This window comes from Sus scrofa, chromosome 13, assembly GCF_054392235.1.
Source record: "Sus scrofa isolate SSC_HxYL_T2T_F1_AM1 chromosome 13, Sscrofa_HxYL_maternal_Yorkshire_Landrace_v2.0, whole genome shotgun sequence".
NCBI classification, from domain to species: Eukaryota; Metazoa; Chordata; class Mammalia; order Artiodactyla; family Suidae; genus Sus; species Sus scrofa.
This window is the reverse complement of record NC_139395.1, coordinates 31,770,921-31,787,286: the sequence shown is the minus strand read 5'-3', so window position 1 is coordinate 31,787,286 and position 16,366 is coordinate 31,770,921. Positions and strand designations below refer to the sequence as shown.

Here is a 16,366-nt window from a genome sequence, read left to right as displayed (position 1 = left end):
TGGAGAGGGATCCCATTGAACTGTCAGCTTATCCAGGGTAGCCTCTCCAGGCCAAATGGGAACCAAAGAAGGGGACTTTTGGAACAAAGTAATAAAAGTAACACTTTTGTGGCTTGATTAGCAGTTAGATATGTATTCCTTAAATTTGTAGAAATCTTAAGTTTGTAATTCAAATCATTTAAATTAGCATGAACTGTGATTTTTGTCTGCCACTAAAAAGCAAGGCAGGAAAGAAACTCTTCCACTCCCAGGCCAGCCAGTGGTCAGTTGTCCACGTTTCTTTCCAGCAGGATTGAAGCTGGGGTGAGGCAAGTGAGGTGTCTAGAGGACATATTTCAAGGTCATTCCTTCTTAAATTTTCCATCCCAGGTGCCTCACTTACTCCACCCTGTTTGTGGCACCTGCTCTCTAGGTGAGGCCTCCATGGGTTCACGTGTCATTGCGGGCATTCCCAGCAAGTAGGGGCTTCTCAGGAGTTCATCTAGATTCCAGCTCTGCCTCTGTAGGAACTGAACCAGCTGTGTGCTCTTGGAAAAGTCCCTGTACTTATTTCTTAAGGCATGACGTTGACAAACCCTGCTCTCCCCACTACCCGAAGTTAATTTGATTATCAAGCTAGTCAGCTTTAGAAGGATGCCAAGTGTCTAGATCACATTCTAAGGGAGAGGAGAAAGCAGTTTTAAGTGGTTCATTGACAAACCCAAGGTCACAGACAAGATCCTTGCTGGGACTAGAAAGTAAAACATTAGTGCAGTTGTGTCTTTCACAATTGCAGTGCTCCCAAGTCTGGGCACTGGCTGTATTATCTTTATAGAAATGAATACCCCCTGAGATTTGTGCATCTTATGTGGGAGAGTTTGGGTCTTAGAAGGGCTGACTTATCTTCTGCCAGTGATGGGAGCAGGCACCTCTTGTTTCTAAATGCAGCTGTTACTTCTGAACTGCAGCCTTCTAGGTTTTTCCTTTCCTTGAAACAACTCATCATGTCTGAAGCGTTACCGTCTCTTTTTTTCCCTTTCCAGGGCTCCTTTCTTCCTCTGATGCTTTCAGATGCTTAGACTTCAGTTTTGCAGACTTTTACAATCTGCCTCTCTCCATTTGAGATTGACATTGAACTCTTCTTTGCCCTGAGATGCCCAGAGACCACTCCACTGAAGCTATTTCTATTCTCATGACAAATGTTTTATTCAGCAGACCCATTGGTTGCGGGTATTTTGCTATTTCTCAGGGAAAAGCCATGTGATTTTCCTTATTGGTTGATGTCAGTGGGGGTAGGCTACTATTTATCATTATGAAGTCAGTAACTATTTGGTGCCAGAGCCCCAATCTCTGGTGAGAAATAATTCACCTTAGCTGTGGCACCTTAGCTGTGGCACCTTAGCTATGGAGGGCTGATGCAGCAGGTAGAGAATTAATTATATTTTCATGTACATTATTACTCTTCAGCATGCATATATTCTTGTAACAGCCTGGAATGAATGCTTCCTACAGGCATTTCAAATGTGTCCTATTTGATATTTGGAAATTAATTATTTAGGATGGTTCATTTTTCCTGATGGTGTTACTTCTGCATTTATTTTTACAGAGTTAAAAAAAAGAGCTCCCAATAAAACTCTCTTGTCAAAAGAGGAAAAAAATTACCACATTTGAGGGAATCTATCAAGTTAAGTGTGAAGGCATGACTCCTCTTTTAATGTATTCATACCTACAAATTAAATTACTAAGGGTTTTGGTACAATAATGTCCTTTAGTGCCTTCATTTTTTCTGGCATGAAAGAGAATTAATTGACCACCTGTCCACACTAATGTATAAAGAGCAGCATCTCCAATGTTTGAATGCTAATTATTTTATAGGCTTTATGTGGTAGGGAAAAAGACCCAACAATCCGAAGTATATATATGACTCTTTGCCAATAAGAAATAGACAAGGCCTAATTTCAAAGCCAGCTCTTACCCTTATTCTTGCCATGGCTGCCTCAAGTGTCTATAAATTATTATTATTTTGTTATTTGTAATTTTAGCCACATTCCTATGTGTGTAATTTCAGTCTTATATTCAGTATTAACCATGATTGACCAGGTGTATGATAAGCCTTTATAACCCACTGTTTGATCTTGGAAATAGACTCTTCTGTGGTTTGTGATTAGTTTGGGGGACAGTCTTTCTCACTCCTTAGAGGATTTTGAGTCAGCAGTGGACTAGATTCTGTTTCCATTGGTAGCACTAAGAGAAATTTTTCTCATTGTTATTGAAAACAAAAACCTCTAGTGATCAAGTTTAATTCTGTATGCCAGGCTCTGTGTTAGTTCTTCACATGTATTGACCCCCTTAAGTCTGTGGCAAGCAGATATAGGAGGCATCCACGTGGGCATCCACATGCCCACTTTATAGATTAGCAAACTGAGGCTTGGAGAGTGTGCATTCTTTGCTCAAGGTTTTGTAGCTATAACTGGAAAAAATTGCAATTAAATCTTGGTTTCTCTGACCTTAACCACAATCAGTGTTTTCAGCCACCATACTAAAGAGCTCCATTAAATGACAACTTTCTTTTTTTAAGTAGTACTGTAGCAAAGATTGGGCTCAGCTATATGACTTACAGCCACTTAGATAATAAGCAGTACTTTTCCATGCTATGTATTCATGTCTCTTTCCCCCTCGCCACTTTTAATTTAGTGTCATTACTCCATGAAGAAGGCAGCCTCATTTCTTGGGATTGGTACTGAGAATGTTTGCTTTGTGGAAACAGATGGAAGGTAATGGGGACAGGATCCGGAAGCCTGGTGGGTGGAGGGGGAGGCTCATACCATTTAAAAAGCAGCACCAATGTCTGTTCACTACTGAATGTAACAGAACATCTCAAATCTGTGTCTCTTAGAGGTAAGATGATACCTGAAGAACTGGAGAAGCAAGTGTGGCAAGCCAGGAGAGAGGTGAGAAGGGAAAGGAGAAGGAGGGGAAGACATGTGTGTCTGGGCCTGAGGGAGAGGGTGCAGGGCCAGCAGCCAGGCCCTTTCTGTGGGCGGGGGAGAGAAGAGGGCCTGTTAAAATTAAAGTAGGGAAGCTCATTGACAGATGTGCTATTTCTGGGTGCTCAGCTCTACACATTCTGTGGAGTTTCTCCTATGTGTTCATTCCCAGGTGGCTGGAGCTTATTAAAACACTGACATCACTGTATTCAGGATTCTTGCCTAGAATTGATCTCAAAAGATATGCCCAGCCTCCCCAGAAGGGTCCCAGCATCCACACTCCTACATAGATCCTGGTTCTGAGGATGCTGAAGGCCAAAGAAGTTGTCTCCAATTGTATTCAGAATTATTTCTGATTGGTTGATCAAACTATCCTCCAAGGTTGCTTCCACCCAAAGCCCATCCATAACCAAACCCCTCGTTGGATCTGGGTGTAGTATTTCAGCTCTGGTAGACTGTCCTCTCTTCCTTAGCTGCCAGAATGTATGAAAGCTGACACATCCATCTCTGGAGAAGGCAAGGCCTGACCCTGATCACCTGTTATTACAATACAGCTGCCTTGCTTTGTGAATCAAACGCCTGCTAGGTTACATGCAGGTCCTGTATGGCTTTCTTCCCATCCTCCCGTGGTCCCCACACCAGTGGAGCCTTAGACCACTCACCCACAACTTTCCAATAGGTGGCAAGAATATCAGGTATGACTGCAGAAAAATTAGAACCCCAGCTTTTCAGCTGAGATACATCTCTCAGAGGACTTCACACTTTAGGAAAATGAGTTATTTTATTTTTTCAGCTTTAATATTACATTTATCTTGCTCTTTATGTTTTTTAACTTTTCATAGAATTCACCTTCTCTGGACCATACTAGATTATTTAGTTTGAAATTCTGTACTTAAAAGTTATGCCTTTATTGCAGATGTGTTGGTTTCAGATGTGTGTTCTTAGATACACATTTTTTTTTGATATTCCATTGACAAGTGGATTTGAAGTTGTCAGGAGATAAAGATTATCAGATTTATTTTTCTTGGGTAAAATTCTACATTACAACCTGTTTGTTCTGCTATGAACCATGGATATCACCTTCTAGTTTTATCTCTTTTTAAAATCTAATTTCATCTTGTTCTTATGTCTTGATAGAAGTCCCTATCAAAAAAAGTTTTATGTCATTAATGCTTTTCATTGGGGAATATTGACTGTATTTTTTTTTTCTTTTTAGGGCCATACCTGTGGCATGTGGAAGTTCCCAGGCTAGGGGTCAAATCGGAGCTACAGCTGCCAGCCTACACCACAGCCACAGCAATGCCAGATCAGAGCTCCATCTGTGACCTACACCACAGCTCATGACAGTGCCGATCCTTAACCCACTGAACAAGGCCACAATCTCATGGTTCCTAGTCGGATTTGTTTCCACTGTGCCATGATGGGAATCCCTTGACTGTACTTTTTTATGGTTTATATGGTTCCTTCTTTTCCTTCCTTCCCTCCCTCCCCCACTTCCTTCCTTCCTTTCTCCCTCCTCTCCCCCTCCCCCAGGTTTTTCTCCTTCCTCCCTGCCTTCCTCCTTCCCCTCCTTTCTTTTTTGAATTTTAAATTTTTTGTTATGTAAAATTTCAAGTATATATGAAACTAACATTATGAGATACCATACACCTGTCATGTGACTTCTGTAATCATTATCTTATGCTCCATACCATCTCATCTATGCCACATCCCCTCCCATCACCACTAGATTAGTTTGAAGAATATCCCACACATCAGATCATCTGATCTGTAAATAGTTCAGTACATCTGTGAGAGGTTAGGTACTCTTTCTTAAAAAATAACACCATTATAAGAAAGAATAATTTCTTAATGACATCAGATATTCACTCTGTGTTCAGATTTCTCACATTGCCTTTTTAGTAGTCGGCTTCATTCAAGGTCCATGTGTTGCACTTGGTTGATATATCACATAAATCTTTTCTAATCTATAGTCCCCCTCCTTTTTTCTCCATTCCAGTTGATCTGTTGAAGAAACCAAGTCCTTTGTCCTGTAGAGTTTTCCTCATTATAAATTTTGTCAGTTCCATCAAGAATTTGAGATTCGAAGTGCTCCTTTCCTCTCTACCTCCATCTGTTCTCTCTGTTGAAACTTGGTGAGATTCAGGTTGGAATTTTTACTAGGAAAGCTTCATGGCTGGCATTTGTCCTTTGATCAGCAGAGGTCTTGGGCCTCATTTTGTGATAATCATCACAAACCATCTATCATAGAGCTCTTCATCAACCTCTCACCTCATGGATTTTGCTGCCATTTGTCAGCATCATCTAGACCCATTATTTAATTAGATAATGTTCTAATTCATTCTGTCATTCCTTCTTCATTTAGTGGCAGATCTACTACCATAAACATTTTTGTTCCTTCAACCCTATTTGGTTTCCCAAGGTAACAGTTTGAACAAGCAAGACAGAACCACTATTTTATTATTTTCCCTTATTTACCAATTTTCAGAATAGTGAGTGAGTTGCCAAACATCCTGAAAGATAGCCAAACCTTTTTTTTTTTTCATTTTAAAGAATCAATAAGAACTCGTCCTCCTTCTAGCCTATTGGATAGGTTTTATTCCACTAATAAATTAGTTCTGCAGTCATTATTATTTTTATTGTTCAAATTTTTGTTTGTTTTGATGGTGAAAAGACTATGCAAGTGACATATCCTGAAGTTGAGAACTTGAAAAGAGAAGTTTTTAAAAAGTAAAAATTGCTTCAGGCACATTTGAAAGTAGGGCGTCAGGGTTAGAGTTGCCATGCCTACTCAGTTGCCTTTTAAGACAGTTAAAAAACTTAAGCTTGGATTCACTGAGGACAAACCTTGTGTCCATTCTGAAATTCTAATACCTGATGACTAGTTTCTTTTTCTCAGTAGCTTCAGACCTAGTTTTTGGCTTCAAGCTTTTAACTCATACTGTTAAAGATGGAAGAAAGAGTACATCAGCTTTTTTTCTGCTGGGATTCAATTCCCTGAACAATCACAATCCATTAAATATCTGCTGAGCAGTGACCTTTACCTTGGTGCCATTACACAGAAGCATCAGAAGCTCTGAAGTGGTTATAAGAGGATAAAACTAGCATAAACACTGAATAATTGGAGGTACTTTTGTATATGAATATTTGAGATGACACATTTTCTTAGGGAAGACAGCTGATTGGCAACACACAATCAATTCTGTTTCCCTTAGATTTTCTCATTTATAGCATGAGATATGAGAAGAGGGGGTGGGGAATTGGAATGTTAAATCCAGATTACAAAAGTTTAATTTCTGGATCTTATATTTATAGCCTGATTGTGAAAAGGGTGATTTCTGGGTTATAAGAGCTTGCACAGATATTTTCTCACTATCGTTAGCATGTTATAGAGTTTATAAGGAAAGCCCAGCCATTGAAGATACCGTCAATGGTTTTAGTAAATTACTTTTTCTATTGCTTTTAATGATTGATATAAATCCGGTCTCATTTCATTTAGGTCATGGATATGATAAAGACATAATCCGTTGGTAGTTGAGTATAGGGGTGTCCCAAAGCCTGTGCTTCCTGGGGCTCTGTCACCTATTGGCTCTACTCTAGGAGGCCTGGTGGACTGGATTCCATGTGTCACTGCCATCTCCCCAAATGGCAAAGGAATCCATTTCGTGCCATCACTTTGGTCCCTATGCATCTCAGCCCACAGGTGGGGAAGCATCCTTGTTCTGACCCACTTTCCATCAAGAAATAACGTCTTTCTGTCAAAGTCAGCTAATAGGAATGAATCTTGTTCGAACTGAACACCCCTGACATTAAATGGGACATAAAAATATATTGTAAGAACAAGTGCACTTCAAGATAAAACTGAGGGAAACATGACTCCATCCTAAAATGTCTTTGAGGGACAATATGCATTCTTGTCACTAACTCCTGGTGCTCTAGAATCAGGATTTTACTTGCTCCCTGACCCCTACCTTTGCCTGCAAATACCCCTGGGGGGACTTCCACAGAGAGCATCACACCCTGCCGGCATATTGGGATAGACCTCGTGTACTCTCCTCTACCTGCTGCCATAAAATCCCCCGTGGGGCGGAGGTCGGGGGGCAGCTCACTCCACTGGAGTTACCATTCATCTCTGCCTGCCTTCCCTCCCTGTTTCACACAGGCACCTGCTCTTTCTGTAAGATGCAGCCACCAGCAGGAGGATGGCAGAAAGACTCAGATTCTCTTTTCCAGCAGCTTCTAATGACTTTCTCAATTGCAGCACTCATTTTGGGGGAGTGTCTCCCAGTGAGGTTACCCTATCCTTTCTGATACCAGATCTGTACCTGAGCACATCCCTTGCCTTGTAACTGTACCTGCTTCACCCAGTGGCAGCAGATAGGCCTGCATGGTTCGCTCCCCAGAGCTAATGTTTGTCTCCCAGTCCTGTTCCTTCTTATTTGGAGAAGAGTAACAATGCTGATGTGAGTGTGGCCCCAGTGAGGCTCCCAAGGGAGGAGTTAAGAATCACACAGGATGCCAGTTTGCCGGGGCCCTTGAGCTTATACACTTCTATCTGGGAAGGCTAGAGAACAGAAAAAACGAAGAAACAAAATGAGAGTGAAAAGAATAAAGATGCCTGTGGAGCTGGGACAAAGGACTACTGTTGGCATGGCATTTTCTGTTTCCTTAACCTGTTTATACTGACTAGATGCCAGGGGATGAAGTTTAAACACGCTCACTGAATTAATGTTTATCTCTAAAAAAACCAGATAAATGTATAAGCTTTGTGTTTAGCAGCCTACTACAGAGCATATTTGGTGGTGATGATGACGATTCTTGTAATTCTCAAGTGTGGGTCCTTTCTGCAGGGCGCAGCTCCATTCCTTGTCTGTGCCACATCTGGTACCACGGTGCTGGGGGCCTTCGATCCCCTGAATGAGATAGCAGACATCTGCGAGAGACATGGCCTCTGGCTCCACGTGGACGTAAGTTCACCTGTGTGTGCGCATTTCTTTGGCTCTCTGGCCTTTTTGCATCTTTGGTGGGAAGTTTTTCATATTCTCAGGAACTAAATATGAAGTCCCTAACTACTTATATTTAAATGTATATTTATAATTGGGGAAATAAGCATGTTGTTTCCTGGAAGGTGATAAAGAAGAAGATCCTAAAACTTAATACACATTTTTTTTTAAATTTTCCAGACTTTATTTCCTCTTTTCTTCTGAATCATTTCTTTGGTCTCTTAAATCTACTGTCACTAGGGTAACACAGTGTGAGGGACCATGTTGAATTGTGGAATTGATGGCTGATTTTGGATTCTGATCTGCCTTTTCTTCAGTGTGACCCCAGCCCTTTGGGTTTGGGTTTCATTTGTAAAGAGGGAAATGATTGACATGGTCAGTAAAAGATCTTCTAGCTCTAACATTCTGTGATCCCAGTCAGCCAGAAAATGCAGAAAGCTGTGTGACTTCAGGTTTCTCCAAAACAAAAATAACAAAAATGGAAATGAACACAAAAAAATTCAAGTTTTATCTGGATCTGTCATAGATAACTCTTTGATGGGGGCAGGGATGATATAGTCTTCACAATTTTCTAACTTAAATAAATGGTTGCCCCCCCCCCAATTAATTAGATAGGTCTTGGGGTTGTTCATAATACATTTTTCCTTAATTGAAAGTAACTCTTAAGGAGTTCCCGTCGTGGCGCAATGGTTAATGAATCCAAGTAGGAGCCATGAGGCTGCAGGTCCGATCCCTGGCCTTGCTCAGTGGGTTAAGGATCTGGTGTTGCCGTGAGCTGTGGTGTAGATCGCAGATGCAGCTCAGATACCGTGTTGCTGTTTCTGTGGCGTAGGCCAGCGGCTACAGGTCTGATTAGACCCCTAGCCTGGGAACCTCCATGTGCCGTGGGTGCAGCCCTAGAAAAAAAAGGCAAAAAGACAAAAAAAAAAAAAAAGTAACTCTTAAAATTCTACTTATCTAAAATTAAAAAGTCAAATTCAGCCAGTTATGAATTCTTATTGAGCTTTTTAGTTTTCTTTATGTGTGTGTGAAACCAGGAGTTAATTAGTTTGATTCTACCCACTAGAAGGGACTGCAAACAGGCTGATGAGACTTTAGGGAACTTTCCTCTGCTAGGTGAGTGGTTCATACCCTCCTTATCAGAAAAAGGAAGAACAGTATTTTTGACTTGCTGAATGAAAGGTAACTCAGAACTTGAGAGATACACCTACACATAATTTTTGTAGTTTGGATGATTTTCTGCTTTCAGGGTAAAGTGTCTATGATATAATATGGAGAGAATTTTTCAGCAACTCAAGCTTTCATTAAATGTATGCTAATATCTGGTAAAAGCAGCTGTAGTCATACAAAGCTCTTTGGAGTTATAGGCTTGATTAGTATGCCAATGGCAATACATCAGGTGAATTATTTGTGACTTCTTTAAATGGGATTGTAGTATCTGTTTCTGTTCACATTTCTGCTTATATCTTACTGATTTTTATAGACTTAGAAGCATAATAATATATTTTGTCCTAAAAGATAATATGAAATAAGTACTTTTGTGACTGTGGAAATGGGGCAAAATCAAATATGTCAGCAGTTATACTTAATAATTCTACTCTCATAAAAGAAACATCAAATATGGATTATATAGTTTATGTAGAACAGAGTAACTACAGCATTTTCCAAATTGGGAAGGATATGAAAAGATTTATGGGGCTTAGAGAGAATTATGATTTATAATATAGGAGTTAAAACCTCTCTGGATTTATCAAAGGTGGAATTTTTGAAGAAAACACTTTTATAAGGAAATATTTAAGTCACACAAATTATTCCTTTTGCATGGAATAGACATCTAGTCGAACGTCTGTAGTATTAGAATAAATTTGACAGCAGTTTATCTGACCTATTAAAAAAATTATCTCCAAGAGTTCCCATTGTGGCTCAGTGGGTTAAGGATCCAGTGTTGTCTCTGTGAAGATGTGGTTTCAATCCCTGGCCTCACTCAGTGGGTTAAGAATATGGCATTGCTGTAAGCTGTGGTGTCGGTCACATATGCGGCTGAGATCTTGCCTTCCGATGGCTGTGGCGTGATTCATCAACTCTAGCTCACATTTGACCCCTGGCCTGGGAACTTCCATATGCCACAGGTATAGCTTTAACAGGCAAAAAAATAAAATAAAATAAAATAAAATAAATTAGCTCCAGCACTGAGACAGTGCCCATTTATCCCCCAATATTGCAGACATTGATTCTGTTGATAAAATTTTATATAGGACCATGTTAACTTCTTTTGAAGAAACTTAATATACTAAGGGTAGTTCATTAAAGATAAAAAATTAATAAAATTAAACCAATTGCTTTGGCCTATTTGAAATTTTCTAAAGGATATTTTATAGCTCCTTTAAAATATTAAAAACTGGCATTTACCTAATTTCTTTTTAAAACTGTGATTAGAGTTGCTTGTTCTTCTGACTTTTTCATAAAACCCAATCATCCTACCTATATACCACACTTATTATTTCTTGTCTCTTTTTTTGCTTTTTTTTTTTTTTTTTTTTTTTTGCTTTTTAGGGCCACACCTGGTAGCATATAGACGTTCCCAGGCCAAGGGTCAAACCATAGCTGCAGCTGCCAGCCTACACTACAGCCACAGCAACATGGGATCTGAGCCACATCTGCAGCCTACACTGCAGCTCTCGGCAATGCTTGATCCTTAACCCACTGAGCAAAGCCAGGGATCAAACCTGCATCCTCATGGATACCGGTCATGTTCATTACCGCTGAGCCACAACAGAAACTCCATACTAATTATTTCTAAGATATACATTTTGTTTACATTTTTAATGTACCTGAGATTGATATGTTAATATTGTTTTTTCCTTCCTAACAAGCCACGAAAACATGGTACTCTTATATTAGATAATATCTTAAGTTTGGTTAATTACCAAGCATTTTAAAAAAACTGAATGAGAAAAACTTTGATTCTGTTGGAACTTTTTGCCCCCAGGACCATTCTTTAGCCACAAGAGCCAGAGTTATTCTCGCCTCTGCCTCAGACCAGGATTTCAGGGCTAGTCCAGCTCTTCTCTCCCAGAAATACTTTTGCAGTGTTTCACCCACACTCCATCCTAAGTTCTGTGAAGGGCTGAACTTCCCTTGTGGCTCACAGCACAACTAAGTTCCAGGAGGGTGGCAAACATTGTGTCTAAAATCATGGGCTTTAGAGGCTGCCACCTCTGCTTCACCCTGCCTCCACTTCCCTTTCCAGACCGGTCCTACAATTTATTTATTAATGAATTACTTAAAAAAAAGGTATTAAAATGGTGCCTAACTGATAGCTCAGTAAATGGCATCCATTGGTTTGGTGTTGTTGAAGGCTTTGGGATGAAGAGGTAGGACACTAGCATCAGGGCTGTTATTTTCTCCTTTCATCCCTTTTGAGGAGCACATTTGTGGATGAGCTGTTCCTAACCCTGCGTAACCACTTGGTAAACCACTGAACTGATGCCTTGAAAGAGTTCATGTAATTTTAAAACTGCAGTCCTGCTCACTAAGATTGACAGAATATTGTCTCCTTTTTAAGGAGAAAGAAGAGGCAGAGGACAGAGCAGGAGGCCCCACGGGTGGGTGGAAAGGGTGAGAGTAAATGGATGTGACTGGGTCTTGCCCATTAGAACTTACCCTAGTTCCACTGGTAGGTTCTTTATGAGGCTGGGGGATAAAAGGATTGAGGAACGTAAGCAACTTAGTGTTTAGGGTGTGTAAGAGAAGTAAGAGAACCTAATAACTAAGTCATTTTCATGTTCATGAGGGTCAAGGTCTCAAAACCCAGTCCTGGGGGATCCTTACTTAGCAGTTTCAGATAAGGTTTTCCTAGAGGCTGAGGGCAGTTGCCTCCATAGCTCGGCCTTGGTTACATGTGGCCCGTAATGAATGCCAGTGAGGGAGAGAGGGCAGCAGCCAGGAGACTTGACTGACAACCCCGAGCATCATCCTTTACCTGGTAATCTTTAACCTGCACACCACCTTCAGCTCACAAACCTTTGGGAACCCCATTGGTCACTGGAGAGTCTAGGCCATGGAAGTGGGGCTGGAACCAAAGCAGGCTTATTGGAGGGGTAAACATTATGCACAAAGGAGAGGGGAGGAAAGTAAGTCCCATATGAGCAAGCCTGGAGGTGTGGGAGGAAGACTCAATGGGAGAAATAAGAGACTCAGTGTGGTACTTGAAAATTAAGGAGACCTTCACTCCTAGGGCCATTCAAGAGCCCAACTCGGGGAATAAGTGCCCTGGATGACTCACTTCCCTTGGGCCCAGCCCCGAATGACAGAGACATTTTATTTCCCCCCCGCTCCCCGCTGTACAGCATGGGGATCAAGTTATCCTTACATGTATACATTTTTCCCCACCCTTTGTTCTGTTACAATATGAGTATCTAGACATAGTTCTCAATGCCACTGAGCAGGATCTCCTTGTTAATCTATTCTAAGTTGTATCTGATAAGCCCAAGCTCCCAAACCCTCCCACTCCCTCCCTCTCCCATCGGGCAGCCAAAAGTCTATTCTCCAAGTCCATGATTTTCTTTTCTGTGGAGATGTTCATTTGTGCTGGGTATTAGATTCCAGTTATAAGTGATATCATATGGTATTTGTCCTTGTCTTTCTGACTCATTTCACTCAGTATGAGATTCTCTAGTTCCATCCATGTTGTTGCAAATGGCATTATGTCATTCTTTTTTATGGCTGAGTAGTATTCCATTGTGTATATACACCACCTCTTCCGAATCCAATCATCTGTCGATGGACATTTGGGTTGTTTCCATGTCTTGGCTATTGTGAATAGTGCTGCAATGAACATGCGGGTGCATGTGTCTCTTTTAAGTAGAGTTTTGTCCGGATAGATGCCCAAGAGTGGGATTGCAGGGTCATATGGAAGGTCTATGTATAGATTTCTAAGGTATCTCCAAACTGTTCTCCATAGTGGCTGTACCAGTTTACATTCCCACCAGCAGTGCAGGAGGGTTCCCTTTTCTCTACAGCCCCTCCAGCACTTGTTATTTGTGGACTTATTAATGAGGGCCATTCTGACTGGTGTGAGGTGGTATCTCATGGTAGTTTTGATTTGCATTTCTCTTATAATCAGCAATGTTGAGCATTTTTTCATGTGCTTGTTGGCCATCTGTATGTCTTCCTTGGAGAAATGTCTATTCAGGTCTTTTGCCCATTTTTCCATTGGTTGATTGGCTTTTTTGCTGTCAAGTTGTATAAGTTGCTCATATATTCTAGAGATGAAGTCCTTGTCAGTTGCATCATTTGAAACTATTTTCTCCCATTCTGAAAGTTGCCTTTTTGTTTTCTTTTGGGTTTCCTTTGCTGTGCAAAAGCTTTTCAGTTTGATGAGGTCCCATGGGTTTATGTTTGCTCTAATTTCTATTGCTTTGGGAGACTGACCTGAGAAAATATTCATGATGTTGATGTCAGAGAGTGTTTTGCCTGTGTTTTCTTCTAGGAGTTTGATGGTGTCCTGTCGTATATTTAAGTCTTTCAGCCATTTGGAGTTTATTTTTGTGCATGGTGTGAGGGTGTGTTCTAGTTTCATTGCTTTGCATGCAGCTGTCCAGGTTTCCCAGCAATGCTTGCTGAATAGACTTTCTTTTTCCCATTTGATGTTCTTGCCTCCCTTGTCAAAGATTAATTGACCATAGGTGTCAGGGTTTATTTCTGGGTTCTTTATTCTGTTCCATTGGTCTGTCTGTCTGTTTTGGTACCAGTACCACACTGTCTTGATGACTGTGGCTTTGTAGTATTGCCTGAAGCCTGGGAGAGTTATGCCTCTTGCTTGGTTTTTGTTCCTCAGGATTGCTTTGGCAATTCTGGGTCTTTTGTGGTTCCATATAAATGTTTGGATTGTTTGTTCTAGTTCTGTGAAAAATGTCATGGGTAATTTGATAGGGATTGCATTGAATCTGTAGATCGCTTTGGGTAGTATGGCCATTTGTACAATGTTGATTTTTCCAATCCAGGAGCATGGAATATCTTTCCATTTCTTTATATCTTCTTTGATTTCTTTGATTAAAGTTTTATAGTTCTTGGCGTATAAGTCCTTTACCTCCTTGGTCAGGTGTATTCTGAGGTATTTGATTTTGTGAGGTGCAATTTTAAAAGGTATCGTATTTTTGTATTCCTTTTCTAATATTTCATTGCTGGTATACAGAAATGTGACTGATTTCTGAATGTTAATCTTATATCCTGCTACTTTGCTGAATTTATTAATCAGTTCAAGTAGTTTTGGGGTTGAGTCCTTTGGGTTTTCTATGTATAGTATCATGTCATCTGCGTACAGTGACAGTTTTATCTCTTCTCTTCCTATATGGATGCCTTTTATTTCTTTTGTTTGTCTAATTGCTGTGGCTAGGACTTCCACAACTATGCTGAAGAGCAGTGGTGAGAGTGGGCATCCCTGTCTTGTTCCAGATTTGAGTGAGAAGGCTTTCAGTTTTTCCCCATTGAGTATTATATTTGCTGTGGGTTTGTCATAAAGGGCTTTGATGATATTCAGGAATGTTCCCTCTATACCCACTTTGGCGAGGGTCTTGATCATGAATGGGTGTTGGACTTTGTCAGATGCTTTTTCTGCATCTATTGAAATGATCATATGATTTTTGATTTTTCTTTTGTTAATGTGGTATATGACATTGATTGATTTGCCTATGTTGAACCATCCTTGTGAACCTGGGATGAACCCTACCTGGTCATGGTGTGTGATCTTTTTGATATGTTGTTGGATTCGGTTGGCTAAGATTTTGTTGAGACTTTTTGCATCTATATTCATCAAAGATATTGGCTAATAGTTTTATTTTTTGGTATTATCTTTGTCTGGTTTTGGAATGAGGGTGATGGTGGCATCATAGAATGTCTTTGGGAGTATTCCTTCTTCTTCAACCTTTTGAAAAAGTTTAAGGAGGATGGGCACCAGATCCTCTTTATATGTTTGATAGAATTCGCCTGTGAAGCCATCTGGTCCTGGACTTTTATTTGTAGGGTGTGCTTTTATGACATCTTCAGTTTCATTTCTAGTGATCGGTCTGTTCAGTTGGTGTGTTTCTTCTTGATTCAGTTTTGGCAGGCTGTAAGATTCTAGAAAACTGTCCATTTCTTCCAGATTGTCAAACTTGTTACCATATAGTTGTTCATAGTATTCTCTTATGGCTTTTTGTATTTCTACTGTATCCGTTGTGATTTCTCCTTTTTCATTTATAATTTTGTTTATTTGAGTTCTTTCTCTCCTCTTCTTAGTGGGTCTAGCCATTTTTAAGTATAATCAAAGGGCATCTTTATAGTCCACCCATGGCTTCAGCTTCCATGGTATCCTGGGATTGTGGAGACCTCTCATGTCCTTCATCCTCTGCATCCACATTACACACAGTCTTGCCATTTCTTTCTACATGATATTGGGGTTTCCTTGCCTTTTTTTTGAGTTACTATTTTAGTGTTTTGCTTAGTTGTATTTCTAGCAGAAAGGTTAGTGTCAGTCCATTTGGATATATAATAAATATTTGTTGAGTTAAAATATTATTTAGTATAGTAATACTAAAATGCTCAAGGTCAAAATTTGGAGCATAAAATTTTTAGAAATATCTTTTTTTAAAATAAATTTTATTGGTATATAGGTGACTTACAATGTTGTTTTAGTTTCAGGTGTACAACAAAGTAAAAAAGCCATTCATATACATATATATCCATTCTTTTTTCAATCTTTTCCCATATAGGCTGTCATAGAGTACTGAGTAGATTTCTCTAAGCTATAGAGTAGGTCCTTGTTACTGATTGTTTTTGTATATAGCAATGTGCATATACCAATCCCAACCTCCCAGTCTATGCCCCACCTCAGCATTTCCCCATTGGTTTGGTTTAGTTTTGAAATCTTTGAGTCTGTTTGTTTTGTGAACAAGTCCTTATTATCAATGATTCTACATATTGGTGACCTCATGTGACATTTGTGTTTCTCTGTCTGACTTCACCTAGTATTATAATCTCTAAGTCCATAGAAAGACCTTTTTTTAAATCATAGTTGATTTATAATATTGTGTTAGTTTCAAGTGCACAGCAAAATGATTCACTTATATATATTCTTTCTTCAGATTCATTTCCCTTACAAGTTATTACAAAATATTGAGCATGGTTCCCTGTGCTATACAGTAGGTCCTTGATGGTTGTCTATTTTATGTATAGTAGTGTGTATGTGTTAACGCTAAACTCCTAATTTAACCCTTCCTCCCTTCCGCCTTTGGTAACCATGAGTTTGTTTGTTATCTATGAGTGTTTCTGTTTTGTAAATAAGTTCAGTTGATTCTTTTTTTAAAGTTATTTTTTATTTTTTAAAATGTCTTTATTATAGTTGATTTATAATATTCT

At 39.7% G+C, this 16,366-nt stretch overlaps 1 protein-coding gene across 10 annotated transcripts in view; it reads left to right on the top strand.

The window, feature by feature from the left end:
• The window catches only part of GADL1 (glutamate decarboxylase like 1), a 345,574-nt gene that overhangs the window by 223,635 nt on the left and 105,573 nt on the right, over positions 1–16,366 (top strand). For all 10 annotated transcript variants that reach the window (XM_084987315.1, XM_084987314.1, XM_084987313.1 and 7 more), the window contains 3 exons: positions 2,674–2,753; positions 2,876–2,930; positions 7,817–7,933. In XM_084987315.1, the coding sequence (XP_084843441.1) occupies positions 2,674–2,753; positions 2,876–2,930; positions 7,817–7,933 (252 nt within the window). The remainder of the gene's footprint in view (positions 1–2,673; positions 2,754–2,875; positions 2,931–7,816; positions 7,934–16,366) is intronic.